Here is a 19,639-nt window from a genome sequence, read left to right on the forward strand (position 1 = left end):
ACCACCTCCTTCCGAAGGCCCCGAAGGCCTCCGTGAAAGGGATGCACCGGACACACCCCGGCCCACCACAAACCTGCGCGGGTCAGACCTGCAGCGGCCCCCAGGCTGGGAAAGGCTGGCGCACCTGGGTTGTGGCCGAGCAGCTACCCCATCACCCACCGCCGGCCCTTCTCAGCGTGGGCCCTGCACGCACCTCCACCTGAAACTCGTTGCTGATGTAGCGGCCATTGAGCTCTGAGCAGACGAGCCTGAACTTCCGGTCAAGCAGGGACCTGGTGTGCCAGTTCCGATAGCGGAGGAGGCGCAGAACCTCCTCATAGCTGGCCATGGTGTCCACGCCTGAGGGGAGGAGGTGAGAACATTGCCTGGTGGCTGGGGTCAAGGCCGGGGTCAGAGCAGGCTGGAGTCAGGCACAGGGGCAGCTGGACCACACGTGTGTGCACTCCGGCTTTCCAGTTGTGGGGAGAAATGCAAGCGTGTGGGCACATCTGTCCCTCTCCGGGGTGTGTGCCATCGTGCGCCTGACTTCCGCCCCCTTGTAAGGACGGGAAGTAAGGCAGTGCCTGGCTTCCCTTCCTGCCGGGACAGCATCGATCCTAGTGAGCCTCTTCTGTCCCGTGGCCTCCAGGACCCTCAGGGCCCGGAGATGACAGGAGGCGGGGCTGAGGCTCGCGCTCACCTGTGAAGACCATGCCCAGGTCGGAGGCGCTCACCGCGATGCCCTTCTGCTGCAGGCGGGCCATGTCTACCTCCAGGCTCTCCTGCGCTGGGTTCAGTTCCTCCCCGTCCACGGTGACCTCGCAGGTATCCAGGTCATGCACGATCTCCTCGGACACGAGCGACTCTTGAACTGCAAGAACAGAACCGCAAATAGCAGAGGCCACGGAGCCCAGGGGGGCTGGTCACGCTGGTGGGCTGCTGGCGCTCCTCAAGCTCACAGAGCCCTTTGAAAAATCGATGACAGAGGCACAGGAGAGTCCCTTTCAAGAAACGGGGTGCTGGTCCCCAGACAGGCCCAGAACAGGGGGCCACCCAGCAGGAGTAGCAGGTGCCCTGCAATCAGCTCAAATCTTCTCAGCCTCCCCTCAAGGGCATCTCAGATTCGGATGTCACGCCGGAGGAGGAGGAAAGTACTCTCCAGGTGGGTTTCCAAAGAGCATAATGAGCTCTAGCCCATGGGTCAGATTCCAGAAGCTGACCCAAGAATAGCATTAAAACATCCAAATCTCTCAAAATCCCAGAAAAAAAGAATTCAGTAAGAAAGCAGCAGCAGTGGGGTTTCAGCTGCGCCCCCCCCCCCCCCAACTGGGTTTGAGCCAAGGCGAGGGCGACCATCGCAGGCAGAAGTGCCGTTACCTGTGGGGTCCTCGTCCCCGTCCCCTTCGGGCTCCACTTCTCTCGTGATGGTGCTGATGATCCGAAGCTCAGGGAAAAGGAAAACCCCCTCTGGGCTTTCAAATTCAGAAGCCGCTCGAGCAAAATGGTGGACCCCACTCAGGCTGATCTTGGGCTCCTCTGGCTGCAACACCATCACGTAACCATCCACCGGGGGCACCGAGATGCAAGGAGCTTCGTTAAAACACCTGCCGACAAGGGACGGAGAAGGCGAGGGTCAGAGCTTCGAGAAGCGGTTTTGTAAGCTACACGCAATGGCACGTGGAGGTCCCAACAGGCAGGAATCCACAGCCCCTGGGGGGACAGAGGCCGCGGCCGTCTGGGAACGGGCCTCCAACACACCGATAAACACCATTCAAACCCTCTGGTAACCAGCGATGGCTCACCGGTCTTTACAGACGGGAGGCTGGGTTGTCTTAAAAACCTAAACACACACATTTTCTTCTCAAGAGTCACGACCAAAGGCAGATTTATAGTTAAAAATCAGCACGTACTTGACTGTGCTGGTGAGTTTGAGTCTCCGGATCCCAGGTGTGGGGAACTGCCGTGAGTTCAGGTAGGCGATGTGCTGCATGGCTTTATCCAGCTCCCCAACATCATCTCCCTCCAAGGTCAATGCCAACTGACTGGGGTTGGTATGGATCTGAAATCATACCAGACAGGGGTGAGAAAAACGGCTCTAACTGCAAGAAGCTGAAACCACAAACACGCTGGCAAAGAGGGCTAGCTGGGGATCGATCTACTCGGTGACCTGGAGGGGAAAGGCGCACAGAATTGGCAGCGATGAGATCTTCTTCGGGGGTAAATTCCCAAGGAGCAAATGTATCTGTGATGTAAGAGATACAGGGGCCTGGCTGGCTTGGTTGGTGAAACGTGCAACTCTTCACCTTGGGGTCCTGAGTTTGAACCCCACGAATGGGTATAGCGATACTTAAGAAACTTAAATCTTAGGGGCTCCTGGGTGGCTCAGTCGGTTGAGCAGTCTGACTCTGATTTCAGCTCAGGTCATGATCTCACAGTTACTGAGTTTGAGCCCTGCACTGCGCTCTGCGCTGACAGTGTGGAGCCTGCTTGGGATTCTCTCTCTTTCTCTCTCTCTCTCTGCCCCTCTCCTGTTCATGCATGTGCTAAAACAAATAAACTTTAAATAAATAAATGAATAAATAAATAAATAAATAAATAAAATCTTAAAAAAAAAAAAATATCTTTCGTCTCTGTCCCCAGTTTCTGGCACAGAGCCCCCTAAAATCCTGGAAATTTCCTGAGTGACAGAAGTACCTTTTCTCATGCGTAACAAGCCCTTTCCAAGCACACGAGCATCTATGTTATCCAACAGGCTCTGGGTGGCTGAGAGGGTTTCAGGATGGAGCCAGTTGCCACAGGAACCAGCCGTGTGACTACAGGGCTGGCACTTTCAGACCTGACCCTGACCTCTAGCCAATGACTTAACCAGCTGTGCCTAACATAACAGAAGCTCCGGAAACACCCCTGAAGGACCCGGCGTGGGAGCTTCCAGTGTGGGGAGGGAGGCGCTCCTGGAGAGGATGGGGAAGCCCCATTCCCCCCTCCCCTGCCTTCTGCATCAACTCCATCTGGTTGTTCCGGAGCTGTATTTTTTAAAACAAACCAGCAGCGGTAAGTGAAGTGTTTTCTGGAGTTTTCCGAGTAGTTTAAGCAAATTACTGAAATCGAAAAGAGGGGGGATTATGAAGACCCCCGACTTCGTAGCCAAGTTGGACAGAAGCGTGCGTAACCCGAGAGCCTGACACCTCCAACTGGCCTCCGCAGTGGGGGCAGCCTCGCGGGCCTGAGCCTCATGCGTGGGGTCTGCGCGAAACACCAGGCAGTCAGTGTCAGAAGCGAACTGAACTGTGGGACACCGGCAGGTGCCTGGAGAGCTGGGAGACCAGTGGGTGGAAAACCCCCACACGTCCGCTGTCAGAGGTGTTGTGAGCAGAAGCAGGTCTGGACCAATCGCGGGTGGAGCCTCTGCCAACAGCCTGCACCCTTGTGCTCTAGGAGGCGGCGAGCGCCGCGCACGCGCATGCCCGCATTACCTTCACGCCTCTGCCGTCCTCGGGGGCCTGCAGGTCCAGCCCTTCTTTGCAGGTGTACAGACAGTCAATCACCTTCTTATCTGCGAGTTTCCCAGAACGGACAGTCAGGCCAGCCAGATTACCCCGGAAAAACTGGGTCATGTGCAGGTCGCCACCTTAGGAACACGGGGGGACAAAGCAGGCAGTTACGCGTGCACCCCAGGGCCTCCTGCTTCGCTTCTCAATGCAGTGTTACCGGTGGTGGCGGCTTGATGGAGGGACATGCGGGTTAGTTCGTACCGAATCCTGTTAGCCTTGCCATCTACATGGAAGCGCAATGGAGAAATTAAGTCGTTTATGATCATGCATATGGCCTGGAGAAAAGAGGTGTTGGGGGGGGTCCCTCACCCGAAGCCCAGAAGCAAGAGGTCCCACGAGTGTCCCCACACAACTGGCCGCTCCCTGGAAAGGGCGGCCTACGCTGCACCCATCAGCCTGGTGCACGGGTGACATTTTCCAGCAATGCCAGCCTTTTGGACCACTCCCTTCTCAATCAGCTGGGTCACGCTCTGGGTTGCCTTTTCTAACAGCACACTTGGGAATACACACAAACTTGGGACTGAACCCACAAGAATAGGCCTAGAAAGATAAAAGGGGTGCTTACTACCCTAGCCTGCACCTAAGAGGCCTCACATGCTATCTGGTTGAGCTCCATGGTGCCTGCCCCCAGGATAGCTGGGAACTGATGGTGTTATAAGGAAAAGAGAAACCCAGAAAGCGGTCCTCGTCACGCTGTGGCCAAGAGCCAAAAAGCATGTGAAAAGAAGCTTACTCTCAGGGCACCTGGGTGGCTCGGTCAGTTAAATGTCTGACTCTTGATTTTGTCTTGGGTCATGGTCTCAAGGTTGGTGCATGGGTTGAAGCCCCATGTTGGGCTCTGTGCTGGCAGCCTGGAGCCTGCTTGGGATTCTCTCCACCACCCCCCCCGCCTCTGCCCTTCCTCGCTCACGCCTACCTCCCTCCCAAAATGGAGTTTAAAAAAAAAAAAAAAAAGCAGCAGCAGCTTATTCTCGCAAAAGGACGGAGACCGATGCCAGAGCATGTCTCATTCCTGATAAGGACGTCAGACACTGAGCCACCACCAGGGACTGCGATTTCTAAGAAACCTGCGTTTAAAATTTAGTATTGGTCAGGACAGAGTATCTAGAAACGAGCCTCTTCCTGTCTCATGGTTCAGCCACATGGGAACCAGGCGGTGGCCTCCCTGATGTGGCCTATGAGATTTTGGCAGGGAGCCTCATGCGGTGGGATCAGGGTAAAATTTGAGGCGGGCGGGGGAGGGGGTGTCCCCATCAGTGCAGAGCATTAATGAGTCATCTGCCCTCAGTTCAACTGGAGTCAGAATGGGCAGAAAAGGGTAAATCCTGTGAAGCAGTGGTGGGGGGAGGGAGGGGCGCATAACGCAAAGCAGCAGCTCAGAAGGTGTCTGGGACCAAAATGCAACTCGGGCATTTCATGCGAAATGTGGAATGAATTGATGTCTTGTCTTTAAATGAAACACAAGAGTGAACCGTAGGGAAAGATCCAGCAACCTGCAGGGGCCATAGGCACAGGCTCGGTTTCATTGTCATTTTCAAATGCTGGATACTCTGCAGGAAAGCAAGACAAAGACAATAGAAAAGGACCAAGAGGTTAGGCTCTTCACATTGGAATTTGAAAATTAGTCTTGAAAAGCTGCCAAATATAAAACACAAAGGGAAGAATTCCCACCTTGTCCCTCTCGGGGACATCTTCCCCCCAGAAGCAAGCTCGTACTGGATTACCTTTTCGGAAGCCCCCCCCCGCTTCTCTTCGTTCCTCCCTTGTCCCATCTTCCACGTCCACCTTGCCAGGACACAGACCAAATTCAAAATAAGGTGAACAAAAGCTTGTCCGTCGAACTCATGATCTCGGGCTGGTGCTACTGGGTGGGGCAGCGACATGCCAGCCACCAATGATACCAAACCCCGGGCCCACGCACTTTTCTCCCAGAGAGGACATTTGTGCAGACGAACTGGGACAGCACAAGTATGCATCCAAAGCCTGGTATGGGTACGGTATACACGTGAAAGTATGTAGTTTTTGAAAGCTCAAAATGAGTTCACTTTGGTCTAGATGTTAACCCCTAAGTAACAGAGATAGAAAGGTGTTTTTATCCACTTTTTCTAAATAGGAAGGGAGAGTCAGAGGTTAAGAAACTCACCCAGATTGATAGATAATCGGCAGTGGGTCTGGGGCCTCTAACCACTGACCTTCTCACAGGCCCCCGGCTGGTGTCCTCACAGTAATGCCAGGTCAGGGAGGCACACAACCAGCGACTGAACACAGAATCTCTACTTTCTAGATCACATTGTGGGAGCACTACATAACCCACGGCACGTCCCATGCTACAGCAGCGTGGGGGCACTGGGGGCCGGCCGGGCATGTGTGGCTGCGCTCCCACGATGCCCCCAGTTGCCTCCAGAACACCGTTAGGAATGACATTCCAGGGGTGCCTGGGTGGCTCAGTCAGTTAAGCGTCCAACTTCTGCTCAGCTCATGATCTCAGGGTTCGTGAGTTCAAGCCCCACGTCGGGCTCTGGGCTGACAGTTCAGAGCCTGGAGACTGCTTCGGTTCTGTGTGTCTGTCTGTCTCTCTCTGCCCCTCCCCTGCTTGTTCTCGGTCTCTCAAAAATGAATACACAGTGAAAAAAAAAAGGGAATGACATCTCAGCCAATGGGGGTGAGGCTGCTGCCCACAGTACGGGCTCTCCACCGTGAATTTGTATGAACCGTGGTTCCTCATCTGCTGAAGGAAGGAAGGAGACCTTCTTCCAGGTTAACGATATTTTACAAACCCTGTGTCTGGTTTGGGAATTTAGGCATGTTTTTCTGGCCGAGGATCTTGAGAAGCTGAGGTAGAAAGACGCTGTGGCACCAATAGGAACTGGGAGTCAGTGCAGAACATGGGGCTTTATTTTAATTCAACAAGCAAAGCTCTCAGGTTTGCACTTGTAATTTTATTCTTATTTTTAAAACAACTCAAATTACTGTTTAATTTGGGAAGCAGCTCTGGACTAAAACATTAAGACTTCACAACTAAAAAAATTCCTATTTCCCTGGTAATTTGCTCCTCATTCCTTGGTTTCAAGTTCCACTTTCTCATGGATGAACTGTCCCCAAAATTAAATCCGGGAATCAGCTGAAGAAATTCACTCTAAAATGCTACCTTAATCTTTTTAATTTACAAGGATCGGCAGAAAATTATGAAATTCAAATTCTCTAAAATTAAAGCAATGTTATTGTGGGCATTAGTCTATTTTGTATCTTTCTCACCTACCCCAAGATCAAATGTTTCCATAGGGAGAAAAAAATATTCAAAAGGTCTGTTTAGCAGCGATGGCGACCCAGCCAAGTGTGACGGTTCACGTGAGGGCAGACTGAGGGGTCCGTGATCTTGGACAGGAAAAATTATGTGATTATTACTTTTTCTTGGGGCCTAAACGTCGGCTCCAAAACACAGCGGCATCAGCCATCACGGCTATTTTCCCAGCATGCTGTGTTGCTGCAAATATCATAAAGCTCGTCACTATTTTCAAATTGTAGCAGTTACTGAGCTTGCTGCTAAAGCTTTCTCTCCATCTGTCAATAAAGCAGCACAGGTATTACCATTTCAAAAGATTCACCTTTTAGTACTATGATAACTTTCTTCCAATTTAATTGGCTGCCTTTGAAATCCTATGTATTGTATTTCACAGATTAAGAAGAATTATCCCGGGAAGGGGTCCACATCAGACCACAGGCCCTAAATGCACCGACTTTATGGTTTCAAATCCAGATGCCATGATTAACCAGGCGGGGTGACCCTGGGCTCTGAGCCTCAGTTCCTTTGGCTATAAAAGGGGATTAAAAACTGCTCCTTCCCCACAGACTTACTGTTAAGGAAAGTAATGGACACGTGGCCCACCACTTAGAAAGCACAAATAAATGGTACTGTTGCTTCAGTGGTTGTTGTCCTACCCCATCCCACTTCCGAGGACTCCCGTGGAGTCCTTTCAAGCACGGCCCTGTGGAGGGTGCTCCTGCCGAGTTATCCAGCACTAAACATTCTGGAAGAGTCCTCCGGGTCAAAGAACATTCCCAGTTTCGTGCCTGATGGTCCGCTGCGGCCTCTTTGTCTTTATGAACTTTTCAGTGAACAGATTAATTTACAACAGTCCCTCAATGGCACTCTCCCTCCAAGTAATGCTTCCTCCCAGGTTCCCCGGGAAGGTGCCGGCTGCTGCAGTCCTGTAACAAACCGTAAGTGAGCATCCCAGAGCATGGCATCAGCAGATGCCCAGAACGGCCACACCCAGGAGAACGGAAAGACGAAGGCCACGAGGGTAAGGGGGTAAGACCCCGAGAGGAGCCTGCTTCCACCACCAAGGCCATGAGGCAGCAGGACTGAATTCCTGATGCGAGCAGAGGGTGCCAATGGCCATTACCTTGCCAGCAGGCCCCAACCACGAGCTGGGTTTCAATCCTGGATGGATGAAGCGGGTAATCTTCGGTCACAGAGAAGGGCTCGTGAGAAACACCGTCCACATAGAGAGTCACGCTCGGGAGCTCCACGTTGAGGACGTAGTGATGCCACTCCTCATCACAGACCTGTGAGAGGCCAAGGGAAAAACCAGGGCATGAAAGGTCTACCTTCCCTCACATCCAGAGACAATGAAGGCAATGCAACTGGGGACAGAGACCAAGTCACCCATACGGAATAATGGCTTCTGAAAAAGGAAAGGAATTTCTTAAAACTCGGACGACAAAATACATCTCACTCAACCACATCCCACCCAAAAGGGCCAAGGCAACACTATCACCTCTAGGACGTTCCAGACCAGGGGGAGGTGCCCATTCCTCATGTGACAGGGCCCAGTTCTCTTCTGCCAATAGTCTGACACCGGGAGATTCTTGTATCCGCAGGCTGGACAGCCCCCCATTGAGCGGGCTTAGCCTGTCAAGATCATGCCTTTTCTGGATCAAAATGAAAATCACCTCCCATCTCAGAATAAGCCATGCCGTAACTCATATTTTCTTTTTCAATTCAAAGGTGATGATCTAAATATAGGTGAGCATACAGCTCAGAGGGCATGATAACTCAAACTGTGTTCCTTCCCCATCATGAATGAGCACCCCCCCCCCCCCCCCCCCCCCCCCCACTGCCGAGGGAAAGTGCTGTTGGCAGCCTCCAAGGTCCGTTTGGTCTGGCACTCTCTGATCTTTGGCTTCAGAGGAAGAGGCAAGTACTTGAGAACAGAGACAGGCAGAGAAAGAGATGGAGTGGGATAATGTTTTTGTTTCTTAAAACATTTTTTTAAATGTTTATTCATTTTTGAGAGGAAGTGCGCAAGCACGCGCACACACACAAAACACGAATGAGAGAGGGGCAGAGAGAGAGAAAGAGAAAAGAACCCAAAACAGGCTCCAGGCTCTGAGCTGTCAGCACAGAGCCCAATGCAGGCTCGAACTCATGAACCGGGAGATCAATGACCTGAGTCAAAGTTGGGATGCTCAACTGACTGGGTCACCCAGGCTCCCCGTGTTTTTAAAACTGTATTTCTAAATAAGCTTAACCAATTTACACATTCTAAAAAACTGAACCCATTAAAGTTATACAGACAGGAAACATCACAATAAATGAAGAAATTACCAAAGAATATCCGGCAGAGAAAAGCGGCTGCTCCTGAGTTTATTACAGAAAAAATCCAAACCTCTAACACTCAGCATACGCCTACTGCATATGCACGATATTTTTGTATGTATGTATATATTACATGAAACCTTTTTAAATGAAGGAATTGCATGGCAAATCACTTTTGAGGCTGGTAATATCTTAATTTTAGCTTCTCTATTTAAGACAAGTTCTGTAATAAAAGGTCCTTCAGAAAGCAAATTATATTTCATATATTTCACCTAGCTCTCAAAGTATGGCAGGTTTCTGGAAGATTAGCAGAGTAACACCGTATTGAAAGTCCATTTGGACTTTAGTCAAAAGTCCCTGAGAATATTGAGAAGACAGTAGTAGAATTGGCATAATTTTCTAATTTCCCTGAAAACTGGGTGATCAGGAGAGCAAAGCCCAAAGCTGTAGACAACACCCACAACACTCCTCAGTTCGGTGCCCGTGTGCACCCTGAGATGCACGTAGTGGAGAAAAGCAATGGGGCTTCCGATCCAGAGGATATCATAGAGTGGTGAGGCCATACTTACCGGTTGAGATGCCTTATAACAGTAACAGAAGAGGGAGGCAGAGCCCTAAAACTAGAAAAAGGGTCATGCTATCCAACTCTCTCCTTTGAGAATGCAAAAAAAGTAACTGTATATAAAAAGAGGAGGAGGAAAAAGGATCATAGTTCAATCCCATATGAACTTTTCCAGAGAAAGAAAGCAAATGGACAGAATACTATCCCTTCAGACCCTGAAAGCATTACCTGAAAGATATTCCCGCAACAGACATGAAAAGGATCATGTATTATCTCAGAACACTCCAATGATGTCAGGAAAGTGACACAAAACACAAAGGCACATAGATCAGGACCAGAGCAACTCAGACAAGAGCTGACGAATCAGGAATGGACTTGGGTAAAAAGTGACAGGTAGAGAATACGGATAAAGAATACGAAGGGTCCCCAGAAAAGAAAGAGCAAAGCAATGACGGGAGAGGGCTAAGAACTATAACACCAAAAACTTGCCTGAAGTACCAAACTGCTTTAAACTATATACTAACAAAGGGCATACCACATATCTGGGAAAACAGACCCAACAATCAAGACGTGCATAAAATTAATTAGCTTTAAAAAAGAAAAAAGACACATCCTTTGGTCACCCAAACAAAAGAACCAAGTATCTTATAAGGGAAAGAAGATCAGATTGCCATCAGACTTCCGTAGCAATATCTTATGTCTGAAGACAATGGACAGAGAAATTTTCTGTTCTTGTAAATCTTTTTTTTTTTTAATGTTTATTTTTGAGAGAGAGAGAGAGAGAGAGAGAGGGAAAGGGCAAGCGGGGGAGAGTCAGAGAGAGGGAGACACAGAATCTGAAGCAGGATCAAGCCTCTGGGCTGTCAGCAGAGTATGATGTGGGGCTCAAACCCACGGATCGCGGATCATGACCTGAGCCAAAGTCGAAAGCTTAACTGAATGAGCCACCCAGGTGCCCCTGTTCTTATAAATCTTAAATATGAGCCTGAGATTTCATATCCAGCCAAACTGACTTCCACTATAAAAGCCACAGACAAACTATTAAACAAACATGAAAGAACTGAGGTTGTTCCCATGAATCTCTCCTCAGGACACATTCCCTACAACGCAGATGACAGAGACAGAGTGCCACAGAACTTAAACATACCAGGAACATCCAAACCCAAGTCCAATAAAGCCTTTAGACCACACTACCAATTTACAGGCTCTAAAGAAGACAGTGGCATGTATGTTAGATGGAGTACAACAATGCAATCAGCCAAATCTAAACTATGGGAAAATCTGGGACAAAAAGCCTGATTTCTGTCATCAAATAAATTTCAGGAGAGAAGAGAAAAATCTACAGATTATAAAATAAACTCAAAAGGTATAGCAACCAATCACAGTCCCTTATTTGGATCCTGATTCAAATACAGGCTGTAAACATAAAAATACAGGGGTACCCGGGTGGCTCAGTCCATTAAGTGTCTGACTCTTGACTTCAGCTCAGGAGGACACCAGAGAATCCCTCTCTGTAGACATAAAAAAACTAAAATCTAGGTAGGCCAAAATCAATAACGTTATAACTGAGATGTAATCTTGAATGGATGCTGTGACAGTGAGGATGGATGAAGCAGAGCAGTGAATCAGTGACATAGAAGATAAAATTACAAAAAATAATGAAGCTGAAAAGAAGAAGGATACAAAGTCCAAAGATCACAATACAAGACTTAGAGAACTCAGCAACTCAAAGAGGAATAACATTCATAACCTAGGAGTCACAGAAAATGAAGGGAGAGAAAAAGGGGCAGATGGTTTATGTGAGCAAATTATAGCTGAAAACTTCCCTAATTTGGGGAAGGACACAGATGTCCAGAAGCACAGAGAACTCCCATTAAATTCAACAAAAGCCAGCCATCACCAAAGCATATCATAGTCAGATTCACAAAATACACAGACAAGGAAAGAACCATGACAGCAGCAAGGGAAAAAAAGTCCTTAACCTACAAGGGAAGACAAATAAGGCTGGCAGCCAATCTGTCCACAAAAACTTGGCAGACCAGAAAGGAGTGGCAGAGTATATTCAACATGCTGAATGGAAAAAATATACAGCCAAGAATTCCTTATCCAGCAAGGCTGTCCTTCCCAGATAAAGAGCTTCCCAGACCAAAAATAAATAAATAAAGGAGTTTGTGACCACCAAACCAGCCCTGCAAGAAATTTTAAGGGGGACTCTTTGGAGAAAAAAAACAAAACAAAAAAGACCAAAAGCAACAAAGACTAGAAAGGACCAGAGAACATCACCAGAAACCCCAACTCTACAGGCAACACAATGGTGCTAAATTCATATCTTTCAATAATCACTCTGAATGTAAATGGACTAAATGCCCCAATCAAAAGACACAGGGTATCAGAATGAATAAAAACACAAGATCCATCTATATGCCGCCTGTAAGAGACTCATTTTAGACCTAAAGACATCTGCAAATTGAAAATGAGGGGATGGAGAGGTGCCTGGGTGGCTCAGTTGGTTAAGCGTCCAACTTTGGCTTAGGTCATGATATCAGTTTGTGAGTTTGAGCCCCACATTGGGCTCTCTGCTGTCAGCACAGAGCCTACTTCAGATCCTCTGTCCCCCCTCTCTCTGCCCCTCCCTGCTTGTTCCCTCTCTCTCTCTCAAAATAAATAAACTTAAAAAAAAATTATGAAAGTGAGGGGATGGAGAACCATCTATCATGCTAATGGATGTCAAAAGAAACCCAGAATAGCCATACTTATATCAGACAAATTAAACTTTATTTTATTTATTGAGAAAAAATTTTTAAATGTTTATTTTTAAGAGAGAGAGAGAGAGAGAAAGAGAGCGCCTGCGTAAGTTGGGGAGAGGCAGGGAGAGAGGGAGACACAGAATCTGAAGCAGGCTCTACGCTCTGAGCTGTCAGCGGGGCTTGAACACATGGACTGTGAGATCACAACCTGAGCTGAAGCCGGGCACTTAACCGACTGAGCCACCTGAGCGCCCCCAGACAAATTAAACTTTAAAACAAAGACTGTAGGGGCGCCTGGGTGGCGCAGTCGGTTAAGCGTCCGACTTCAGCCAGGTCACGATCTCGCGCTCCGTGAGTTCGAGCCCCGCGTCAGGCTCTGGGCTGATGGCTCGGAGCCTGGAGCCTGTTTCCGATTCTGTGTCTCCCTCTCTCTCTGCCCCTCCCCCGTTCATGCTCTGTCTCTCTCTGTCCCAAAAATAATAAACGTTAAAAAAAAAAAATTTTAAAACAAAGACTGTAACGAGAGAAGGGCATTATATCATAATTAAGGGGCCTATCCACAAACAAGACCTAACAACTGTAAATATTTATGCCCTCCACTTGAGAACACCCAAATATATAAATCAATAACAAACATAAAGAACCACATTGATAATAATACAATAACAGTAGGGAACTTTAATACCCCACTTACAGCAGCAGACAGATCACCTAAGCAGAAAATCAAGGAAACTACAGCTTTGAATGACACACTGGACCAGATGGACTTAACTGATATTTTCAGAACATTTCATCCTAGAGCAGCAGAATGCACATTCTTCTCGAGTGCACATGGAACATTCTCCAGAACAGATCACATACTGGGTCACAAATCAATCCTCAACAAGTATGAAAAGATCGAGATCATACCATGCATATTTTCAGACCACAATGCTATGAGCCTTGAAATCAACCACAAGAAAAAAATTTGGAAAGACCACAAATACTTGGAGGTTAAAGAACATCCTACTTAAGAATGAATGGGTTAACCAGGAAACTAAAGAATTTAAGAAGTATATGGAAGCCAATGAAAATGAAAATACAACAGTCTAAAACCTCCGGGATGCAGCAAAGGCAGTCCTAAGAGGGAAGTATGTTGCAATTCAGGTCTTTCTAAAGAAGGAAGAAATGTCTCAAATACACAGCCTAAACCTATACCTAAGGGAGCTGGAAAAAGAACTGCAAATAAAGCCCAAAACCAGCAGAAGGGAATAATAAAGATTAGAGCAGAAATCAATGATATCGAGGGGCGCCTGGGTGTCCCAGTCAGTTAAGCGTCCACCTTTGGCTCAGTTCATGATCTCACAGTTTGTGAGTTCAATCCCCACGTCGGGCTCTGTGTTAACAGCTCGGAGCCTGGAGCCTGCTTCTGATTCTGTGTCTCCCTCTCTCTCCCCCTCCCCAACTCAAATTCTGTTTGTCTCTCTCTCTCAAAAATAAATATTAAAAAAAAAAAAAATCAGTGACATCGAAAAACAAAACAAAACAGGAGAACAGAGCAACAAAACCAGGAGCTGGTCCTTTGAGAGAATTAACAAAGTCAATAAATCCCTGGCAAGATTTATAAAAAAGAAAAAGGACCCAAATAAATAAAATCACAAATGAAAGAGGAGCTATCACAACCAACACCACAGAAATACAAACAATAATAAGAGAATATTATGAGTAATTATATGTCAACAAACTGGGCAATTGAGAAGAAATGGATAAATTCCTAGAAACATATAATCTACCAAAACCGAAATGCGAAGAAATAAAAAATTTTAACAGACCCATAACCAGTAAGAGAATTGAATCACTAGTCAAAAATCTCTCAATGAACAAGAGTCCAGGGCTGGATGGCTTCCCAGGGAAATTCAAACATTTAAAGAAGAGTTAATACCTATTCTTTTGAAACTGTTCCAAAAAAGTAGAAATGGAAGAAAAACTTCCAAACTCATTCTAGGAGGCCAGTATTACATTGATTCCCAAACCAAAGACCCCACTAAAAAGGAGAATTATCAAACCAATTTCCCTCATGGATGCAAAAATTCTCAACAAGATACTAGCAAATCGAATCCAACAAAACATCAAAAGGATTATTCACCAAGATCAAGGGGGATTTATTCCTGGGCTGCAGGGGTGGTTCAATATCCCCAAATAAATCAACGTGATACACACATTAATGAAAGAAAGGATAAGAACCACATGGTCCTCTCAACAGATGCAGAAAATGCATTTGACAAAATACAGCATCCTTTCTTGATAAAAACCCTCAAGGAAGTAGGGATAGAAGTAACATACCTCAATATCATAAAGGCCATACACAGAAGACCCACAGCTAATATCCTCTTCAATGGGGAAAAACTGAGAGCTTTCCTCCTAAGGTCAGGAACAGGACAGGGATGGCCGCTGTCACCACTGTTGTTCAACACAATATTGGGAGTCCTGGCCTCAGCAATCAGACAACACAAAAGAAATAAAAGGCATCCCAACTGGCAAGGAAGAAGTCAAACTTTCATTCTTCACAGACAACATGATACTCTACGTAGAAAACCCAAAAGATACCCCACCCTTGCAAAAAAACCCGGTAGAACCGATGCATGAATTTGGCAAAGTCGCAGGATATAAAATCAACATACAGAAATCTGTTGCATTTCTATACACCAATAAATGAAGCAGCAGAAAGAGAAATCAAGGAATCAAGCCCATTTACAAGTGCACAAAAAACCATAAGATACTTAGGAATAAACCTAACCAAAGAGATAAAAGATCTGTACTCTAAAAACTATAAAAGGCTGGGGTGCCTGGGTGGCTCAGTCGGTTAAATGTCCGACTTCGGCACGGGTCATGATCTCATGGTTTGTGAGTTTGAGCCCCACATCGGGCTCTGTTGACAGTTCAGAGATTGGAGCCTTCTTCGGATTCTGTGTGTGTGTGTGTGTGTGTGTGTGTGTGTGTGTGGTGTGTGTGTGTGTGTCTAAAAAATAAATAGATAGATAGATAAAAGATTCTCTCCCTCCCTCTGCCCCTCTCCCCTGCTCATGCTCCTTCTCTAAAAGAAAAAAGCAAAAAACAACTACAGAATGCTTATGAAACAAACTGGCGAAGATACAAAGAAATGGGAAAACAATCCATGCTCATGGATTAGAAGAACAAATGTTCTTAAGATGTCTATACTACCCAAAGCAATCTATACATTCGGTACAATCCCTATCAAAATAATACCAGCATTCTTCACAGAGCTAGAACAAAGAATCCTAAAATTTGTATGGAACCAGAAAAGACCCTGAATAGCCCAAGTAATGTTGAAAAAAAAAACCCGAAACTGGAGGCATCACAATTCCAGACTTTAAACTACATTACAAAGCTGTAATTAAGAGAGTATGGTACTGGCACAAAAACAGACACAGAGATCAGTGGAATAGACTAGAGAACCCAGACATGGATCCACAAATGTATGGCCAACTAATTTTCAATAAAGCAGGAGAGAATATCCAATGGAATAAAGACAGTCTCTTCAGCAAATGGTGTTGGGAAAACTGGACAGCGACATGCAGAAGAATGAACCTGGACCACTTCCTTACGCCATACACAGAAATAAACTCAAAATGGATCAAAGACCTAAATGTAAGATAGGAAACCATCAAAATCCTAGAGGAGTAAACATTTAAAAAAAAAAAAAGTTAAAAAAATTTGGGAGGAGGGCTGGGTGGCTCGGTGGGTTAAGCGTCTAACTCTTGGTTTCGCCTCAGGTCACGATCTCTAGATTCAAGAGATTGAGCCCCATGTCAGGCTCTGTGCTGCTGGAACAGAGTCTGCTTGGGGTTCTCTTTTTCTTTCTCTCTCTCTCTCTCTCCCCTTCTGCCCCTCTCCCACCCACCTGTTTTCTCTGTCTCAAAATAAATAAATAAACACTTTTTTTTTAAGTTTAAAAAGAAACAGGCAGCAACCTCTTTGACCTAGGCCACAGCAACTTCTTACTAGACATGTCTCTAGAAGCAAGGGAAACAAAAGCAAAAATGAACTACTGGGACCTCATCAAGATAAAAAGCTGCACAGTGAAGGAAACAACAAACCTGAGACAACCTACAGAATGAGGGAAGATCTTTGCAAATGACATATCAGATAAAGGGCTACTATCTAAAATCTATAAAGAACTTATCAAACTCAACACCCAAAAAACAAATAATCCATTGAAGAAATGGGCAGAAAACATGAAAAGACACTTTTCCAAAGAAGACACCCAAATAGTTAATACACACATGAAAAGATGCTCAACATCACTCATCACCAGGGAAATACAAATCAAAACCATAATGAGATACCACCTCACACCTGTAAGAATGGCTAAAATTAACAACTCAGGAAAGATGTTGACGAGGATGTGGAGAAAAGAGAACACTTTTGCACTGTTGGCGGGAATGCAAACTGGGGCCGCCACTCTGGAAAACAGTATGGAAGTTCCCCCAAAAATTAAAAATAGAATTACCCTACGACCCAGCAATTGCCACTACTGGGTATTTATCCAAAGGATACAAAAACACTGATTCAAAGGTACACATGCATCCCAATGTTTATAGCAGCACTATCAACAATAGGCAAATTATGGAGAGAGCCCAAATGTCCCTCAACCGATGAATGGATGAAGAAAGGTGGTTTATATACACAATGGAATATCACTCAGCAATCAAAAAGAAAGAAGTCAGAGAAAGTCAGTTATGTGAAAGAAGTCAGAGAAAGACAAGTATCATAGGATTTCACTCGTATTTGGAATTTAAAGAACAGGACAGATGAACATAGGGGAAAGGAAGGAAAAGTAAGATAAAAACAGAGAGGGAGTCAAACCATAAGAGACTTAAGTACAGAGAACAAACTGAGGGTTGCTGGAGGGGAGGAGGGTGGGGCGATGGGCATTACGGAGGGCACTTGTTGGGATGAGCACTGGTGTTCTATGTAAGTGACGGATCACTAAATCCTACTCCTGAAACCATTATTACATTATATGTTAACTAATGTGAATTAAAAAAAAAAAAAGATTCTCTCCCTCTCCCTCCGCCCCTTGTGCACACGCTCTCTTGCTTTCTAATATAAAAAAAGAAAAGAAACGATCTGCTGTGATTTTAAAGGAAAGGTTTCCTCAGTTCACAGCGCCCCCTTGTTTCCTGAAATGCACCAATTGTTTTTCACGTGATACTTGCTTTTTATCACAGAAACTATTGGGAAAGCAGCTTTGCAAAAGATATGCTATCCTCAAAAGGGATGTAACGTGACCTAATGGTGACACTGTAAACTCCCTCAAGCTAGTAGTTTGTGTGGTTTCTGAAAGATGTCAAGATTGCTGGCTCTCTGACAGTCTAAAATATCCCACGGCACCCCTAAATCTGCTGAAGCAACCCGGGGGCTCCTTGGCACAATTTGGGAGGCAAGGCTTTAAATAATGAGTAAACAAATACAAGGGTCTCAATCCCAATTTTTCATCAAGTGCTGCAAATTTCAATAAACTATTCAAAGTATTTTGAATTTAAAGCATATAATTTCTTTATATTAATACTGGATGTGTCAAATACAAACGTATAAAATGAAAAACGTAGGCTTTCAGAGGAAAGGAGTTCGAAGGATTTATTTGCTATCCTATAACCCACAAGTAATATAATAAGGTTGTTTTTAAACGTCATCAGAAGAAACTAAATATGTACATTAAGACTATAGGTACTCGGGGCGCCTGGGTGGCTCAATCGGTTAAGCGTCCGACTTCGGCTCAGGTCATGATCTCGCGGTCCGTGAGTTCAAACCCCGTGTCAGGCTCTGTGCTGACAGCTCAGAGCCTGGAGCCTGTTTCGGATTCTGTGTCTCCCTCTCACTGTGACCCTCCCCCGTTCATGCTCTCTCTCTGTCTCAAATATAAATGTTTAAAAAATAAAAAAATAAAAATAAGAAAAAAGACTATAGTTACTGTAACAGAACTGTGCCCAAAGTGTCTACATACATTGCAAAATTTTTTTTATATTTTTATATTTATTCATAAATATAAATATACACTGCCCATAAATAATAGCTGGCCCTGTATGAAGCTGCAATACCTAGTTATACTCTCTGGAAGGTCATAAACCCGTGAGTTTTCCAGGCACTCACCTGATTCAATTTCCAGTGGAATTCTGCAGGTTTGTATTTCTTCTCTTCTGAAGGATCCTGACGGAGGAGGAAAGTGAGGCGGCAGCCGTGGACGTAGAGTGAATAATGGTGCCGGTTCATGTCTGCCGAGAGAAATCCTCCTGGTAAGCTGCCAACTTAATACCCAAAGGAGAAATAAAAGCTATTTCCTTAATGGATTTTGAAGACACGGTTCTATCATTTATCCGCATAAATGAACTCTCCAGTCGGGCCAAGGCAGGGTTTGGAAACAGATACACTTGGGTTTTACTGAGAAGTGGGGCCCAACTCACGGAGTAAAACTAACTACCAAACGGCAGTACAGTATCTTGAGGACGGAGAGCCCTAGCACAGAACACAGAAAAATGTGTGTCACCAGGAGCCTTTCGGGGAAGAATAAGGGGTCTTGCTTCCAGCGACCACCGTGGCGGCCACTCAAGTACGACGCCCTGACTGCAAGATTAACCTACCTGTTTTGTCTGAACTACAGAGGATGGTCTCCTTCTTCCTGCCAAAAGGCCCATGCCTCATCCACACAGAAATCGTAAAAGGTTCTTTCGGGTTGACAGAAACGACACCATCTGGGATCCTCACTGCTTGGGTGCCGTTGAACTCGAAGACCTGGTCACTGTCGTGGCCGTTGTCAGTGGGGAGGCCGACAGTCCAGTTCAAGGACCCACTTGGGGACGGGAGCAGCTCGGTGGTGCCAGACGCAGCGCCTAAGCCGACACGGTAACACTTAATACGCACAACATGAAGGACTCGGAAGGTAGAAGAGTCTCGAGGCCACACTAAGGGCAACATCCTATCTTCCGGTTATATAATTTGCTAGCTTCTGCTTCTGTTCCTTAAAAATAAGGGTTTTTATATTTTTTTAATCATAAATAATAACTAACTGTGGATATTTTTGCTTAAAGGAAAAAAGGGCATGCCTGCGTGGCTCAGTTGGTTGAGCATCCAGCAGCTCTTGATTTCAGTTCAGGTCATGATCCCATGGTTCATGAGATCGAGCCCTGCACTGGGCTCT

The 19,639-nt window shown here is 46.1% G+C and overlaps 1 protein-coding gene across 1 annotated transcript in view; it reads right to left on the reverse strand.

Moving 5' to 3' along the window:
• The window catches only part of CLSTN1 (calsyntenin 1), a gene marked incomplete at its 5' end in the record, with an annotated part of 43,096 nt that overhangs the window by 3,372 nt on the left and 20,085 nt on the right, over positions 1–19,639 (reverse strand). The window contains 9 exons of the mRNA XM_040471512.1: positions 194–339; positions 680–850; positions 1,357–1,583; positions 1,890–2,038; positions 3,453–3,607; positions 5,024–5,080; positions 7,937–8,099; positions 18,595–18,716; positions 19,083–19,331. Of these exons, the coding sequence (XP_040327446.1) occupies positions 194–339; positions 680–850; positions 1,357–1,583; positions 1,890–2,038; positions 3,453–3,607; positions 5,024–5,080; positions 7,937–8,099; positions 18,595–18,716; positions 19,083–19,331 (1,439 nt within the window). The remainder of the gene's footprint in view (positions 1–193; positions 340–679; positions 851–1,356; positions 1,584–1,889; positions 2,039–3,452; positions 3,608–5,023; positions 5,081–7,936; positions 8,100–18,594; positions 18,717–19,082; positions 19,332–19,639) is intronic.

This window comes from Herpailurus yagouaroundi, unplaced genomic scaffold, assembly GCF_014898765.1.
Source record: "Herpailurus yagouaroundi ecotype Mexico unplaced genomic scaffold, PumYag 77, whole genome shotgun sequence".
NCBI classification, from domain to species: Eukaryota; Metazoa; Chordata; class Mammalia; order Carnivora; family Felidae; genus Herpailurus; species Herpailurus yagouaroundi.